Below are 18545 nucleotides of genomic sequence, written 5' to 3' on the forward strand. Positions count from 1 at the left end.
TTCGAAGTGGGAGACTATGTCTACTTGAAGGTGTCACCCATCAGAGGAACCAAAAGGTTTGGAGTCAAAGGCAAGCTAGCACCCCGATATATTGGGCTGTATCAGATTCAAGCCAGACGTGGAGAAGTGGCTTATCAACTCATCTTACCGGAGAACCTGTCCGCTGTGCACGATGTGTTCCATGTGTCACAGTTAAAGAAATGCTTGAGAGTGCCAGAAGAGCAGTTGCCAGCAGAGGATCTTGAAGTTCAAGAAGATCTGACTTATATTGAGAAGCCAACTCAAATTCTGAAGACAGCAGATCGGGTCACTCGGAGAAGTACCGTCAGGATGTGCAAAGTCAAATAGGGTCACCACTCAGAAGAAGAAGCAACCTGGGAAAGAGAAGATGATTTGAAAGCCAAGTACCCTGAGCTCTTTTCTAGCCAGCCCTGAATCTCGAGGGCGAGATTCTTTTAAGGGGATAGGTCTGTAACACCCTGATTTTGGGGGTATAAAATTTCTTTCTATTTATCACCCAAAATCATGTGTTACTCTTCTCTTTCTCACCCTAGGCTTTCTCTCTCTCTAGATTCTTTCTCCCTTTTTCCTTTTGATTAGAAATAGCTTAAACTAGTGGAGGTTAATTATTTATTTTTGCCAAAACCTTATGGGTCATGACATGTTGCATCATGCTGAGCTTAAAATATTCTTTGAAGTGTTGCACATGTTTGAATTAATTTGAATTTGAAACCTAGTTTGAATTTGGATTTGAAAACCCTATAGAAAAAGAAATGGAAAAGGAATTAGAAAATCAAGAGAAAAAGAAAAGGATAAAGCAGCCCAGCCGGCCCATGTCGGCCCAGCCAGGCCGCGCGCCCGCGCGCCCGCGCCGCTTGATAGGCGGACCCCGCCTGTCAGCGGTAGATCCCCTCTCCCGCGCGCGCTCCCTCTCTCGCTCTCTAGCCGCTGGGGCGACCTGTCGGTGCCAGTTACTTCGCCCGCTCGCTCTCTCTCTCTCTGACTCCTGAGCACTGAGTACAGTGGGGACAACCTGGGGTGGGGTGGTGTGTAAAGCAAGGGTGAGTACACATCAACGTACTCAGCAAATGCCCCGTTTGGCTAAAGTGGACTAGCAGTATATGGAGTTGAGGTCAAGCAGTTGCTTTGAGTTGGTCAAATATTTATTTTTATTAGTAGAGCCAAGTTTTAGTAATAAACCTAGTTATTACCTAGAAGTACCTCCTCAAAAGAGGAAATACCAGAGATCAGATTTTATAACATCATTATTAACCATCATCATAAAAGTATCCAAAGTTCTTCTAATAAAAGAGGATCCCAAGGCTGCTCTTAACCATGAGCTCGGCTGATATACCAGTTTTTAACACTCTGCAGAGGTTGTACACTTTACCCACAAGTCGTGATCCCTTTCCAGCCTGGGTTGTACAGACCTGATCTTCACTACCAAGGTGAATGGTCAGGGATACACTACGTAGCCTTTACAAAGACTCTCCTGGTGCATAGCTGCTCGTTAGGTTTCGCCAGTCGTACAAACGCAGTACACCTCCCCAAGGTGGGTGACTAACAAAACCAAATCGAAAGAACCTCTGCACCCCAACCTTGGTAGAGCGAGCACTACACCCCGGCCCCCATTGACGGCCCTCCGGCAAAGCCAACTACACCCCTAGATTCATCTAATTAATCAGCTAAGGGCGTCCCATTCCACCCTCATGGTTGTACTGATATCCCAGGTGGTCACTCCATGAACAGGTCCTTATGGAGAGGTACTCAGGAAAAAGGCCTGAGCCCCCTAAGGTATCACCAGATCATCAACATAATCAGGATAACAATATCGTATCATAAATGTTCACATCATGTTCATTGATTAAAGTTAAGGCAATAGCAAAATGCTAACCATGATAACCCAAAAGGTAAACAAGGATAAGTGAATACAGACTAGTCAATCCTTAAGTTTCATAAAGTAATGTGGGACAGAGAGAGAGAGCGAGCGGGCAAAGTAACTGGCGCCGACAGGTTGGCCCCAGCGGGCAGAGAGCGAGAGAGGGAGCGCGCGCGGGAGAGGAGATCTGCCGCTGACAGGCGAGGTCCGCCTGTCAGGCGGCACGGGCGCGCGGCCTGGCTGGGTCGACTTGGGCCGGCTAGGCTGCTTTATCATTTTCTTTTTCTCTGGATTTTCAAATTCCTTTTCCATTTCTTTTTCTATAGGGTTTTCAAATCCAAATTCAAACTAGGTTTCAAATTCAAATTAATTCAAACATGTACAACACTTCAAAGAATATTTTAAGCTCAGCATGATGCAACATGTCATGACCCATAAGGTTTTGGCAAAAATAAATAATTAACCTCCACTAGTTTAAGCTATTTCTAATCAAAAGGAAAAAGGGAGAAATAATCTAGAGAGAGAAAGCCTAGAGTGAGAAAAAGAAGAGTAACACATGATTTTGGGTGATAAATAGAAAGAAATTTTATACCCCAAAATCAGGGCGTTACAGGCAGCTTCCCGAAATCCTGACGATGCTTTCCCTCCTGGCGCAAAGCCCCTGACGTGGCGCTAGCGCGGATTAGACAGCGGCGGCGGATCTCTTCCTTCCTCGGCAATGGTGCGCGACGGCGGTGAATTGATCCCGTTCTCGACCCCGAGCAGGAGAATGGAAGAGGGGAGGAAAGAGGCACACGTGGAGAAGATGTCGTGGCGGTCCCGAGTGTCACAGATCGTAAAGAGCGGGAGTAGCTGATGCGTGGGACCCAGTTGTCGGCGCCGAGTTATGGGATGGGCTGCGCAGAAGGAGATGGCGCTTGGGCCGAATTTGTATAGTCTGGCCCAATTAGGTTTCCTTCATCTTTTCTTTTATATTTTCTTTTTTTCTTTTGATTTTATTTTCCTTTTTATTTGAATCTCCAATTTGAATTTGAATCTTGTTATGAGTTTCACCTTTGTGTCAAATGTACAAACTCATTTCTAGTGTAGGAATAGTATATTTTTATATACTTATTTTTATCACATAGTATTTTCTTTCTTCTCTTTTCTGAATTCTAGAATTTCCTTTAGATCTTAAATTCCAATTTAGGTATTTACATATTTATTTTTACATTATTGTCATACTGTCACAAAAAGCACACACAATTAAAAATTCAGCATGATGCATAATTTAGTGGCATATCTTTTATTAATTATTTGTTTTTAAATATGGTGTTTGATATGGTGTTTGATATGGTATATTTGCTTCTCAAATTGGTATTGCTTTTGTCGGTGGCGACAACAAGTGTTGAAAGGGCATTTTCTGCAATGAGTTTGGTGAAGACTAAATTGAGAAACAAGATGTGTGATAGTCTTTTGAATGATTGTCTTGTTACATACATCGAGAGGGATATTTTCTTCGAAGTGAATGAAGAAGATATAATTGAAACTTTTATGGCGTTGAGGAAGCGCATGCCAGATAAGTAGTATTATTGAAATCTTTATGTTTAATGTATGTAATTTTCATGCTTATTTGTTGAGTGTCAAACTTTATATCTATATATCAAATTGTTTGCCAAATTTACTATGAAATTATATGTACATTAGATAGAATTCTACATGAAAATTTTGTTGCGGCGCACCCTATGTAAAAATCCTAGGTCCGCCAGTGCTAGAGATATGCCAATGCACTTTAGACGATCTATGTCAAGATTGTACTGTAATGTAAGCATCTTGTTCTTGTGTATGCCAATTCAATTTAGATGATGTATTGTTTCAGAGGCCTCCATTCAACTGGCTCTTTAGACTCTCTTCAGCAACGCACTCTATATCTATCATCTATATTTGTCCTTTACTCTCACTTAAATGATTTCATCCTCTATATCTCCTTCTCTCCAACAACGTCCTCTATACACAAATAACTATATTAGAGACATATTTTATTTTTTGTACGTACACATTTGTTGTACTCTCAAATGTATTGTACATATTTTAGTTTTGTTAAATCTGTTGTTTAAAGTATTAAAATTGATAGAGGAGAGGATAGAAAAACTCTATATATAGAGTATATAGCAGCGACGCTGCCATAGGGAGTAGAGCGTTCTCTAAAATTTGGAGTTTAGAATGCTTTAGAGGACAGTCTTACTGCCGGTAATGCATTTTCAAAAGAGAAAAATATTAATATAAGCCCACAAATCAGTTTTGACTGTTTTTCTTCGCATCTCATGCAGTTTTGTGTTTTATGACAGCGTAAATAAAAGCTGATAATTATACTTTGTATGAGAGATCAAAATTTACAAGTTTTACTTAAAACCAGTTTTAAAATTATATTAGGCCATCAGTCCCAGAATGTAATTTAATTTTGTGTCCATTTAGAAGTCAAATACAGATGCTAAGCAATAATTAACTAGGATTTATATTTATATTGAAATACCTCTAGAATAGGATAAGAGATCCTTTGACAAAAAGCTGTATGCGATCTTTTCTCTACTACTACTTATGTACCTACTGTAGGCGTTCACAGGGCGGTGGTTTTTCCAATGGGTGACGCCCTCCCTCTCCTCTCCGCGACTGACGCCTTCCTCTCCGAGATCCTCTCCGCGACTGATGCCTCTGTCTCCTCCGCCCCCATCCGCGCCCCTTCCATCCTCTCCGCGACGGGCGCGGACGCCTCCCTCTCCTCTGCCCCACCTCGCGAGAGACGAGGTAGCGGGCTAGCGGGATGGCGTCGCCGGTTGTAGTGGCCGCGGCACTGCTGGTGGCGGCGCTAGCGCCATTCTGCGGCATGGACCCGCTCCAGACGGGCAGCATGCTGGACTTCCCGGGGTTCGAGTCCCACCTCGTCGACCTCCCCGATCCCGCCGAGATGCCGACGCACGCGGACGAATGGGAGCGGCTCCGCGGAGCTGAGGTGCGGTTCCACGGTGAGGTGCAGGGGCCCGAGAGCGTCGCCTTCGACCCGCAGGGCCGTACACGGGCGTCGCCGATGGCCGAGTCGTCTTCTGGGACGGCGAGCGGTGGGTCCCATTCGCGACGGCCTCTCCGCGCTGGACGCAGGAGCTCTACGGCGGGCCCAAGGCCTCGCTGCTGGAGTATCTCCCCATGCCCGGTGATGGCGCCCTGCACCTCATGCCCGTGCTCCGCCCCCATGCCCAGTAGGCAGCCACGGATCCCGCAGGGCGGGGATCTCGCGGATCACGCCGGGCGGGGATCTCGCCCAAGCCTGATCAGAAGTTTGGGGACCGATCAAAGCAATTCCCAGAAGTGGAGGCCGGGCGATCGAAGCGGAGGTGGTGGAGATGACGGAGGCGCTGAAGTCCGTCCGGAATCCGGTGACACAGAAAAAGATCAGAGTTTCTCCTTCTACTTCGTCGGGTGAAGTCCCGGTGGTGGACAGCGCCTCGACGCTGATCCCTCGGGAAGCTGCGTCAGGCATTGTTGGTTCACTTCGCAATTCACCGGATTCCGGACGGACTGTCCACTTTGCAATTCACTTAACACTAAACATCTTCGTCGGGTGAACTTCTTCTATCATAGACTATTCACTTTGCAATTCACTTTTGCTTCTTTCCTGAAGTCTTATGTGTTGCGGCTATACTTGTACTCAAGATGTTTAGTGTTTACCTTTTATATATGTGTGTCTAGGTTTGCGAGGTCTTTCTTGTATGGCTTCTTTCTTCTGTTAAGGCAATGATAAGCAGTTCTCCTATGTTTGAAGGTTTATTTTATTTTGACATCTGTGTTTGAAGGTTTATTTTATTTTGACAGACCGACTTTGATCATTGGTTTCTCACAAAATATATTGTTTGTAGCTACAAAACCAATTTAGTGTAGAAGAACTTTGACATATGGATCTAATTGTATAGTATATACACTGAACATACTTACAACTTGATTAATTATTGGTCAAAACATGAAGAGTTTGATTTTTTTTCCCTTCAAAACAAGTACTTCTTGTCCTTTTGAAGTGAGGGAGTACCTTCTAAATTAAATTGCACTTGCAGGTTATGTTGGCCACTTTGTTAAAGGTGTATTATAAATGTGGTCTCTTTGAGAAGGCTAAGGGACTGCTAACTGAACTGGAAGCCTTAGGTTTTGCACAGGATAAGGCAAAACATGTGGTCTCACGCATAAAATTCGTCGCATTTCCGTTCCTTCCGCTGATCAAATGCCTTTGTTCCCAGTGGTTCTTGTAGAGCGGTTGTGTCGTTCGAGCATTGATCTGAACCAGCGTAGTTTATCAGGGACGTAGCAGTGAGTTGGTGAGCTCTCTCGGCTCATAGAAGCCCTACTTTTTTCTGATTTTCTTCGAGAACATGCTGAAATGTCAACTATTGGGCCAAAGGTTATAGAGAACTCATAGATTTGATGGCTAAACTTAAAAGCGACTTAGAAGGATTCAAGTTAAATGTATACTGAAGTGGTGAGGACTCGCAAGAAGTTCAATCCACTGCCAGGAGGTTAGATTTGAGTCTCAATTTTTTCAATGGAAGGGATCATGCTGATAATTCACTTCATGGGTACGTATCAAACAAGAAACTTTAAGGCAATTGTCAAAGATAATTAATTCTGTATTCCACTTTTTTTGTTGATTACTGATGCTGCCATTTGTTGTTTGTATTTTTTTAGGTACAAGGTTTTCAAAAATCAGAGCATTAGTGATGTCATGTGCACAACAACAGTAGATGCTCTTACAATGGGGAAATTCGTGATCTACGCAGAACATCCATCAAATGAGTTTTTACGCAGTTTATCAGGGACATAGCAGTGAGTTGGTGAGCTCTCTCGGCACATAGAAGCCCTACTTTTTTTTCTGATTTTCTTCGAGCACAGGCTGAAATGTCAACTATTAGGCCAAAGGTTATAGAGAACTCATAGATTTGATGGCTAAACATAAAAGCGACTTAGAAGGATTCAAGTTAGATGTATACGGAAGTGGTGCGGACTCGCAAGAAGTTCAATCCACCGCCAGGAGGTTAGATTTGAGTCTCAATTTTTTCGAGGGAAGGGATCATGCTTATAATTCACTCCATGGGTACGTATCAAACAAGAAACTTTAAGGCAATTGTCAAAGATAATTAATTATGTATTCCACTTTTTTTGTTGATTATTGATGCTGCCATTTGATTTTTGTATTTTTTTAGGTACAAGGTTTTCAAAAATCTGAGCATTAGTGATGTCCTGTGCACAACAACAGCAGATGCTCTTGCAATGGGGAAATTCGTGATCTGCGTAGAACATCCATCAAATGAGTTTTTACGCAGTTTATCAGGGACGTAGCAGTGAGTTGGTGAGCTCTCTCGGCTCATAGAAGCCCTACTTTTTTCTGATTTTCTTCGAGCACAGACTGAAATGTCAACTATTGGGCCAAAGGTTATAGAGAACTCATAGATTTGATGGCTAAACATAAAAGCGGCTTATAAGGATTCAAGTTAGATGTATACGGAAGTGGTGAGGACTCGTAAGAAGTTCAATCCACTGACAGGAGGTTAGATTTGAGTCTCAATTTTTTTTCAAGGGAAGAGATCATGCTGATAATTCACTCCATGGGTACGTATCAAACAAGAAACTTTAAGGCAATTGTCAAAGATAATTAATTCTGTATTCCACTTTTTTTGTTGATTACTAATGCTGCCATTTGCTGTTTGTATTTTTTTAGGTACAAGGTTTTCAAAAATCCGAGCATTAGTGATGTCCTATGCACAACAACAGCATAGGCTCTTGCAATGGGGAAATTCGTGATCTGCGCAGAACATCCATCAAATGAGTTTTTCATGTCATTTTTGAAATGTTTGACATACAAGACTTCAGAGGAATTTGTTGCGAGAGTGAAAGAGGCAATGGATAGAGAACCCCAACCGCTAACCCCTGAGCAAAGATACAACCTTTCGTGGGAGACAGCGACCGAGAGATTCATGGAGTACTTAGACCTTGAAAAGGTTCTGAACAATGAGGCTGCTCAGCCTGAACAAGGTAGGAAAAGAAAGAATAAAAGAACCTCACAACCTAATTTGTCTTCGGTCTTCCGTGCTCACCTTCGGGAGATCAAGGTCCGTGTGCTCTCTCCTTCCTCGAGCCATCTTTGATCTTTGCCTATGCCTGATTGGGATCTCCTCTCGTTGGTTTGCGAATTAGCATAAGTGAGTTATGCATAGCTTAGTCTTCTTTATGCTTTGTTGGATCATTGTGGGTGTCGTAATTAGAGCCATTCCCTAGTAATTTTTTTACATGGTCATGAACATATCTCTTTGTTTCGTCCTAGATATAGCAAGTACATAGTGCTGTTATTTTTTTCAATATTTGCTACCCATGTGCCTGATTTATCCTTCCCTTCTATGATGTTCAGTTGCTGCTGCAGTAGTCCCCAACCGTCATCATGCAGAATGAGGAGGGTAAGACAGTGGACCTCTACGTCCCCAGGAAGTGGTACGTTTGCCATACTTGTTTAAACCTTTGCCCTCTGCATGGTTAATTATGTTGTGTTAATATTGAGTTTTTGTTCTTGCAGCTTGGCCACGAACAGAATCATCACTGCCAAGGATCATGCCTCTGTCCAGATCAACATTGGCCACTTGGATGCGAATGGCCTGTACGATGTCACTTCACCACGTTTGCTCTCTCTGGGTTTGTCCGTGCTTAGGTGATAGTCCAGGATGTGATGCCTACATGCAACTTTCTACTGCAATTCTGTGTTTATTGAGTTCACATTGTTGGCACCTGACACAGTGAATGACTGAATGGATTTGGAAAGAATTTATTATGTGTGGCTAAATTGACTTTCAGGAAGTCCAAAGTTATGATCTTTATGTGTTGCTAGGTTGACCACCATCCACTATTAACTAACACATTTTCTTGCTATGGTTTATGTCTTTATTACTGTTAGTCAAGTGAATTGTTACATGTTGCTTCTGCTGTGTCATGTATTCTTCTGCTTGGTTATGGTCCTGATTACGTATTTTTTGTTGTGCCTAGGGTGATGCTGACAGCTTGTTGGACAGGTCGTGGCAGAAGAAGAAGGCTGAGATCAAGCAGTAGGTCTTGCACGTAGTTCCACTAGGACTGGACTCTTGAGGGATACTGCTTTAGCTATGTTTTATCTCATGTATCCGTACCGTCCAGATGCAAGTGTTGTGCTTTCACTTGGTACCTTAATTCTGAAGACTCAATATTGTTACTTGGGTTCCATTTGAGTTCGTTGTGTTTTCACAAATGTTTCCAAACGAAGCTAAAAAATGTGATAGTTTTGGATTTGACTTTGCTGCTGAAGTCTGGGGTATGATTCCGATGTTTGGCTGGATGACTAGGTTTTAGTTTGTCCGGATTTGCTCGTCATTTTGTACTTGTTCTTCTCACATATTTGTTCGCTTAGAATTTACTTCAAACTCACGTCCTTTTGGCGTGGGATTGGGAGAGCGAGTTTTATACCCGAGCTTCAAACTCACGTCCTTTTGGCGTGGGATTGGGAGAGCGAGTTTTATACCCGAGCACGACGGACGTCCTCGCGGCAATGGACGGACTATGCAGTTTTATAGGATCGTGATGATGCATTTTGAGTAAGTATGCGCTTTTATTTGAATAAGCAACATTGATTTGGTGGTTAAATCAACAACCCATTGTTTTTGCACCCATGATTTGGTCGCTAAATCAACAGCCCAGTGTTTCTGCACCATTGAGGCCATGTTCGTTTGATCCCAAAATCATAGGGATTGAGGGGGATTGGAAGGGATTAGAGAGGATTTTGACTTGTAGGGGATTTAATCCCCCTCAATCCCTATGGATTGGCACAAAACGAACAAGGCCTGATTTTGTGGCTAAATCAATGATTGTGATTGCATCTTGGAAAGCATAAAAACAAAAATGCTAGACTCCTGTTGTTGTGAGAGGAAGATGAGAGCAGAATACTTTCCAACTTATGGTCTATGGATCGTGATGACCATGTCAAACCGGGTGACTTATAAAAATGACCTATAATTTTAAAATAAATATATTTTATAGGATTTAGGGCACGATAAATTATTTTGCTCTAACATTATGGTCAAAATCTAGATTATACGACATCCAACTACGATGTAAATTTTGGAGTATGCTCTGAAGAAAATTTTGGAGTATGCATACACTGGTTTGGTCATTGTAGATGATGCCATTATTAAGCCTATAAAAACACTTGCAAAGTATTGCCACTTGAGATCGCTGCACTTGATCTTTCAGAAAGAGCAACCTAGATGGCACTCATGTCCCATATATGATCTTACTATAGCACTCGAACCAATTAAACATTCGTTCTCGTGAGTACACTTTCAACTGTAAACTTTCCCCTCCTGTGATGTAATCCTTTCACATGCTCCGTCTGTTGGTCTCCACGCGCACCTTCTCGACCGCGCACCATCGTCGCCAAGGCCGCCACCCCCATGACCGCGCGTCGCCACTCCACCGTTGTCCCCTGGACCTTGCTCCCTCCACGAGACTATCCTGCCCTTCTCCTCGAGCGCCTCACAGACAGGTGGCCTTATGTCGCGGCGCCGATGCGCTCGACCGCGACCCGAATTTCACTTCAACATCATCTCAAATGGGCCGCGGATATCGTCCTCCATCTTAACAGTATAACACACATTTGTATATACGTTATCTATGCTATTATATATTTCCGTTGCAACACACGGCCACTCACCCATACGGTCACTCACCTGTTAGTCTGATAAGAAACGCTTTAGGATAGGTGGATTTACGAAAATCAAATCAAGACGTGCAGCTGAGCATCTGGATCTGCTAATCCATCCAACTCCAAGCAAATGGAATATGCCTTTGCCTTGCACCCAAGAACAGTTTCTGTAGTTTCGGCTGCGAGCCTGACCGAGACAGACACACACCAGAGGGAGAGGGAGACGGAGAGAAGGGCGAGCGGCACTAGCAAGCATGGCGGCGGCCGTCCTAGCGCCCAAGCCGCCTCCTCCGCTGCCTACCAGGGCCTTTCCTTCCTCATCCCCCTCGCGGTTTGCCCCTGCCTTCATCTCCCCGCGTCATCCCCTGAGAAGATTGCTCCTCCGCCCCATTCCGTGCGCCTCATCGCCGTCTTCCGTCTTGATGCCGAACCCGGACCTCGAGACTGAGCCTGCCCACGATGGAGATGGAGATGGAGATGAGGCGCCGCCGGAGTCCAGGCCCCGCCGCATCGCCCTTTTCGTCGAGCCGTCTCCCTTCGCCTACGTCTCCGGCTACAAGAACCGCTTCCAGAACTTCATCAAGTACCTACGGGAGATGGGCGACGAGGTGATTGTGGTCACCACGCACGAGGGCGTGCCTCAGGAATTCCACGGAGCCAAGCTAATTGGCTCATGGAGGTGAGTTCCCCTTCTATTCTTCTCTGCTGTGCGCTGCTGCTGTCCCGGTTCGGGAGGTTGAATGCTGAGGGGAATGCTAATACCAACAAAATAATAGGGTAAGGTCTTTGATTTCATCCCAGCAGCTTCCCTTGCCCCTGGTATCAAAAGGTTCCGCTGTCGCTGGCCCTCAGTCCTCGAATCATCGCAGAAGTTGCTAGATTCAAGCCTGACATTATTCACGCCTCTTCACCTGGGATAATGGTCGGTCATTTTCCACTACACTTAACTCACTAAAACAAAAACAAAAAAACTTCATATATATTCTGCTAAAACAAAACTGTTCCTTCATTTTCTTCTTGGCAGGTATTTGGCGCGCTTATCATAGCAAAGTTGCTCTGCGTCCCTCTGGTAATGTCATACCACACCCACGTTCCAATGTGAGTTTCGACTGCTGCTCTCACATTCACATACTGCTTTTCGCCAGCATACATGTACCACTTTCTGCTGTTCTGCACAAGAACTCATTGTGGAACCACAATCATATCCTAGTATTTTTTACCTGCACGGCTGGATGGAGAACTGACCCTTTTGATCATGGCAGTTATATACCCAGATATACTTTCAGCTGGCTTGTCAAGCCCATGTGGCTAATAATAAGTAAGTTTTCGATCATTTATTTATCAAAGGAATGCATTCATGATTAAGCGACCGGTATGTTTCTGTTTCTCACTTCACTTGTTGGCTATAGAATTCTTGCACCGAGCTGCAGACCTCACACTGGTACCATCTGTTGCTATCGGCAGGGATCTTCAAGCTGCTCGTGTTACAGCAGGTTTACTTAACTAATAACCTATCTATGTATCTGTAGTTTCTTGTTCTTGTTAATTGTACCATATATCTCTCAAACGGTGCATATGTTTCCAGCCAATAAAATACGCCTTTGGAACAAGGGTGTTGACTCAGAAAGCTTCCATCCTCGTTTCCGCAACATGGAAATGCGTTCAAGGCTAACGTACATGCATATTCCTCTTCCCTTTTGTGCAGTTTTGTATTTGTCCGTTTCAATGCCCGGGCCGAACTGTGGTGCTAATGTTTTCGTTGGAGCAGGAATGGTGAACCAGAAAAGCCACTTGTATTTTATGTTGGACGCTTAGGAGTTGAGAAAAGCTTGGATTTTCTTAAGAGGCGAGCCCTTATATGTCCCTGGTATTTTGATTGCTACGGATTGTGGTATGTACAAGCTTGATGCTGGATCGTAGATTCATTACTTTGCAGAGTCATGGACCGACTTCCAGGAGCAAGGATTGCATTTATTGGAGACGGACCATTCAGGTCAGCTGCATTGCTATGCTACCAAGAAGTGAATTAGCGGGGGAAGATTTGTAAAAAAGGATCTGTGGTTCTGTTTTTGTGTGCAGAGCTGAGCTCGAGCAGATGTTCTCAGGTATGCCGGTGGTGTTCACGGGCACGTTGCAAGGGGAGGAGCTATCACAGGCCTATGCCAGTGGGGATGTGTTTGTGATGCCTTCCGAGTCAGAGACACTGGGGTTTGTGGTGCTGGAGGCCATGTCATCAGGAGTTCCGGTAGTCGGGGCTCGCGCCGGAGGAATACCTGATATCATACCTGAGGATCAGGAGGGGAGGACCAGCTTTTTGTACACACCAGGGGATGTGGATGACTGTGTTGGCAAGATCAAGCGGCTCCTGTCGAGCGAGGAACTGAGGGAGGCCATGGGGAGAGCTGCCAGGAAGGAGATGGAGAAGTTTGACTGGCGAGCGGCGACGAGGAAGATCCGCAACGAGCAGTACAGTGCTGCAATCTGGTTCTGGCGCAAGAAGAGGGCACAGGTGCTGCGGCCCCTCCAATGGGTGCTGCGGCTGCTGAGGCGGACAATGCCAGGAGCTGCCGATGCCGCAGCGAAGCAATCCTAGGAGAGGGGGGCTACTATGGTTGATGGTCCTCTTTTTTCCCATTCCTTGTATTATCTCCGTTTTCGAATATTTGTCGTCCGCTAGTTCATTTTTAACTAAACAGCGACAAATAAAAAAGAACGACGAGAGTATAAAATGGGCTAAGGAGGCCATGGCAGATGATTGGATATGTTTCAGGATTAGAGGGGAGGAAGGTCAAGCTTCAACATTCCAATTCACTGAAGAATATATAATGTACGTTTAGGACTGTTAGGTTGTAAATCGTCAAAGTGTCTATGTAATGCTTCTTCTTGGCATGCTACACTATATAGTACTAATATTGATCCTTTAACAGGAATTGGTGTGCAGTCAGACAATGATAATAATATATCTTGCTCTGTCTTTCTAGTATCAAAGGAGGTGAAACGAATAAAAGGGTGTTTCAAAATTGAACTAGGAGAGTGGTTGCAAATAACCCCCCCCCCCTCCTTTTTTTTGGAAGCTTGTAGAGATATTTTCATAAGCTTTAAATACTTCATTTGCATTTATAATGCATTGATCTATATTTAGAATTTTCTCAATTTTTTTAGAAACTCGGACATTTTTCATGGTATAGAAAACATCTGTTTTTAAAAAATACAAAAGATGAAACCACCTTTAGGGGCTCTTTTGGATTGTAGGAAATCTGTAGGATTTTTTAAGGAACACTATTCATATGGAAAAATTTCCTATCCTTATATTTGGTTCATAGGAATTATGCATTTCATTTTCATAGGAATCTTTCCATATGTTGCAATTACATGGGAATTTTAGCATCTACGAAAATCTCTTTGTAAATTTCCTGGGAAGTACGAGGAATTCTTTCTCATGAGCCTGCATGTGAATGTGTAATGCAGAAAAAAGAATAGCAGTTTAGTTAATAAAATATATATTCTATTCTTATATTCCTATAACTCATCCAAACAACTTTCTATACAAAATTCCTATATATTTTTGAATCCTAAATTTTGCAACTGGTGTTGTATCCAATTCCTATATTTTTTCTATTCCTATACTTTTTATATTCGTGCAATCCAAAAGACCGCTAGGACTTCTTTGGAATAAAGAAAAAGTAAAGGAATTTTGAAGAACTGAAATTCTATAGAAAGTTTTCCAATGTGACAATTTGGAACAAATGATTGAGTTGCTCAAATCCTATAAAATTCCTATGAAATGGAACATTGTGGTAAGATTTTCGAGGATTTTTAACATGAGGTTTAACCTCTTTGAAATTTTCCTATGAAATTGAAGGTGCCATGCTACTCTATTCCTACATTTTTTTCTATCCCTATGTTTTACTAATCCTCCATTCCAAAGGAGGCCTTAAAAAAGCCACTTCAATCTAAAGTTGGGGCGAGTGGTAATTTTAAAAGTTTTAAGAGCTGAAGCGATACAAGGATATGCGATTTTTAGGTAGAGAAAAAATATGTTAGATTAGTTCAAAGAACTAAAAAGATCCTACCCCTTCCTCATTTGGATTGAAGGAATCTTATAGAAATTTTAAAGGATTTAGTTCCTAAGGAAAAAATCCTAGAAGGCTCCTTTGGTTGATAGAAATTTGAAGGAAAACATCCATAGGATTGAATCCCACAACACTCATTCCATAGGAAAAATAAAAAGTGCTTGGACTTAATGGAAAGTTTCCTAGCAGGAAAAGAGAATGCTATCACACTTCACTTGGCTGATCTCCTATCACGTTTCACTCTCCTGCCACACTTAGTTTAAAAATTATATTTCAAACTTAGTTCCTTTACTTTTTCCTGTTGTGTAGCCAAACAAGTCTGTCGGAAGGCAAATTCCCGCGGCAGGGTGGTGGAGTGCACCCGCCCTAGTCCTTAGACGAGGAGTAGGCTTAGGTGTTTGCCTTGCCTTACTGATGGACACAAGAACACAAGGGTTTAGAGTGGTTCAGGCCACCGGAGCGTAATATCCTACATCCATTGTGAGTTGTATTGCTTGAGAACTTGAGAGTCATTGGTTTGAGTGTGGATCGACCCGCCTACTACGGAGCAAGTGCCCTCCCTTTTATAGTCCAAGGGAGGCACATTACTAGGGAGCTTAGGCCCCAACAAGCAGGCCTAGGAGTATTTATAGTATGGAACGTGAAACATCGGATACTGCTGACAACACTAGATCTTCCTGAGCGTGTATCCCTTCTTGGTCGTCGCGTAGGACCCTGACATCCTATCTTCCTGTTTTGTCTTATCAGAGTACACACGCAGCCCTTGCGGTAGGTTGCGGCGTAGTATGATACGCTGTCGTGTGTAGGTGTGGGCGGTGTCGTCTCGTCTCCTCCACATGTCCCTTCATGTCTCGGTAATGCACGAAGAACAGTGAAGTCATAATGAAGGGCAACATATTGGGTCAATGCTCTTGCCTCGGGAACATGTGGGTAACAGTAAAAACCGCACGTTACAGACCTGGCGTGCCTCGCGCATTTAATGCAGGGGATACGCTACCTGCTGTTAGCGTGAGCAAGTATATGTCCCATCTATACCCAATGATGGCGGGCCTTTATGCCAGAGGCTTATGTCAGGTACGTGTTGTTGCCACACACCGACACTAGACCTCTGCCTAGAGAAAGGGCAGGCCTGACAATAAGCAATGACATGACATTCCCATACCTCCCCTGACTATGGGCCTGGATCGCATTCGAGGGGATCCAGGCTCTGGCCACACTGGTCCGGATACGTGGTGACACCGAACCTCACCTGGCCTAAGGACTGGATGGTATTTTCTAGGCACAGAGTTACTCCGAAGGCTTGGTGCTGCAGCTAGAGAGTGTCTTCTTCTCCCGGGTCTTGTGGTCCCTCCAGACCCCTTTCTCTAGGGGGTCTGATGGGCCCATAAGGTGGTCCGGGTCTTATTTGTAGGATCCCTGATCTATAGCTGAAGTTGTTGATTCTTCTCTTTATGGGACTTGATGGAGGTGGTGATATAGCCAGGAGGTGAACCTGGCCTGGCCACGACTCCATATGGTGGGTCTTAGCCTAGCATTGGGCTAGTCGCTCGAGAAATCCTCAATGGTAGCCACTAGGGTCTCACTTTGACATAGCAGGAGTGGGTATACTATATTTAGGGTTCCAACATAGGCCCCCAGGCCCACCTCGGGTGAGGCAGCAAACCGCAGGTGAGTCCATACCTGTGTCTTGTTCCAGAAATGCCAGTCTTGCGCAGCAGCATTGCGCCTGCAACCTTCCCGTTGAGTGGGTTGCTTTTCGTGATACTGTTGTTGTTGCATAAGACAAAAAGAGTGGTCTTGCCCCGTAGTTATCCGGTTTGGGAAGTCAAGAGTTTCCCTTTTCAGACCCTAGCCACTAAGCTCCTTGGAGATTATCCCAGACATGGGGGGTTACCTTTAGTCCAGGGAGCTACTCCCGAGTATGGTTTAGGAATAGTGTTTAGGAGCGTAAGGTATTTCGAGAATGGTTCAGGAGTAGTGCTTAGCAATGTACCCTCAGGATCCTAGCTTTACTATACACATTCTATCAAATTATGTAACGAGGTTTTTGCCAGGCGGAGTTCACGAGATCCGGCCCTTAATTTTGGAAGAGGCATGGGCCTTTTAGGTACCTGGTCTAGAAAGTACTAGGTCAGTTATTCTAGGGTGGTGGAAGGTGTAAGCTTACGGTACCAGACCAGACTAAGTGGCTACCCTGTTCTAGACCACCCGCGAGAATGTGGGCTTTTCCTTTAGACCAGGTGCCAGTCAGCATGTGCCTTATCTAGTATTAAGTGGGGACATAAACTAAGCGGCAATACCAGTTATATAATCCATATTTCATGATAATAGTAAAGCTGAGAATCTCGAGAGGGAGGCAGAAAGAGAAAGCATACCTTGTCCAAGGATATGATGATGGATCTAATTCACCGGGACTGGACTGAGAGCAAAACCCTTCCTCATTTATTGGATGTATGAGATCTTGCATAGAGATCCCAAGGAGGTCCGGGCAAAACCCTTCCTCATCTTTTTCTTCTTGTCGCCACTCCGATGTGACTTGACGCGGGGAGGAGATTCCTCCCTTCCTTTGCCGCCGGACTCCCTTGATGGAGCCTTTCCGTGGCTTGTGGCCGTTTCCATCTCGCTCTTGGTGGATCTTCCCGACATCACTTCGAGTGGTTAGACTCTAATGAAGCACCGGGCTCTGATACCAATTGAAAGTCGCCTAGAGGGGGTGGATAGGCAGAAACTGAAATTTACAACTTTAAACACACTACAAGCCGGGGTTAGCGTTAGAATAAAATCCGAGTCCGGGAGAGAGGGGAAAACAAATCAACCAAGAAAATAAGGCGGATGGCACGGTGATTTGTTTTACCGAGGTTCGGTTCTAAAGAACCTAGTTCCCGTTGAGGTGGTCACAAAGACCGGGTCTCTTTCAACCCTTTCCCTCTCTCAAACGGTCACCTAGACCGACTGAGGCTTCTTCCTTAATCTCACGGGTCACTTAGACCCCGCAAGGATCACCACACAATTGGTGTCTCTTGCCTCGCTTACAAAGCACTTGAGAGTAAGAAGTGAGAAAGAAAAGAAAGCCAAGCCAAGCAAACAAGAGTAACAAGAAACACAAGTGATCCTCTCACAAGTCCTAATGCGCTAGATTTGAATTGGGGACTTTGATCGGATCGGTGGCTTTGATTTGTGTCTTGGAGTGTTGCACTTTGCTCTTGTATTGAATGAGGAGTATTGAATGCTTGGATTGATGGAGTGGAGGTGGTTGGGGGTATTTATAGCCCTCAACCACCAAAACAACCGTTGGGGGTGGCTGCTGTCGATGGGCGCACCGGACAGTCCGGTGCACCAGCCATGTCACCCAACCGTTAGGGTTCTGACGCAGTCGACCGTTGGAGCGCTGACTTTTAGTGGCACCGAACAGTCCGGTGCCGCACCGGACAGGCACTGTTCCTTATCCGGTGCGCCTCTGACCTCTACTCTGACTTCTGCCACGAACTGTAGCGGTGTCAGGGGCACTGTGCAATCGACCGTTGCGCCGAAGAGCCGTTGCTCCGCTGGTGCACCGGACAGTCCGGTGAATTATAGCGGAGCGGCGCTGGAGAAACCCGAAGGTGAAGAGTTCGGAGGTGTACGGTCCTGGTGCGCCAGACCAGGACACTCTTCGGTTTCTTTTGCTCCTTTCTTTTTGAACCCCAACTTAATCTTTTTATTGGTTTGTGTTGAACCTTTATGCACATGTGGAATATATAATCTAGAGCAAACTAGTTAGTCCAATTATTTGTGTTGGACATTCAACCACCAAAATTATTATAAGGAAAAGGTTGAACCCTATTTCCCTTTCAATCTCCCCCTTTTTGGTGATTGA

General features: G+C 44.4%; 1 protein-coding gene and 2 pseudogenes across 2 annotated transcripts; all 3 read left to right on the top strand.

Annotated features, from left to right (window-relative positions):
• Positions 1–4679: 4679 nt before the first annotated feature.
• On the top strand, positions 4680–8043 carry LOC103633635 (digalactosyldiacylglycerol synthase 1, chloroplastic-like; annotated as a pseudogene).
• A 284-nt stretch (positions 8044–8327) lies between these two features.
• On the top strand, positions 8328–8992 carry LOC103631858 (40S ribosomal protein S21-like; annotated as a pseudogene).
• Positions 8993–10770: 1778 nt separating this feature from the next.
• Positions 10771–13578, top strand: LOC100192061 (uncharacterized). Of its 2 annotated transcripts, none has more exons than XM_008652607.3 (9): positions 10771–11295; positions 11418–11538; positions 11641–11714; positions 11879–11934; positions 12026–12109; positions 12202–12289; positions 12385–12462; positions 12553–12609; positions 12696–13578. In XM_008652607.3, the coding sequence occupies exons 1-9, from the start codon at positions 10871–10873 to the stop codon at positions 13207–13209; spliced, it is 1497 nt and encodes a 498-aa protein (XP_008650829.1). In that variant the 5' UTR covers positions 10771–10870; the 3' UTR covers positions 13210–13578. The 2 variants fall into 2 exon arrangements, with proteins under 2 accessions (XP_008650829.1, NP_001334832.1); NM_001347903.1 differs by having other exon boundaries at positions 10810–11295; positions 11421–11538; positions 12696–13544.
• The last annotated feature ends 4967 nt before the right edge of the window (positions 13579–18545 follow it).

The sequence above is a fragment of the Zea mays genome, chromosome 7, assembly GCF_902167145.1.
Source record: "Zea mays cultivar B73 chromosome 7, Zm-B73-REFERENCE-NAM-5.0, whole genome shotgun sequence".
NCBI classification, from domain to species: Eukaryota; Viridiplantae; Streptophyta; class Magnoliopsida; order Poales; family Poaceae; genus Zea; species Zea mays.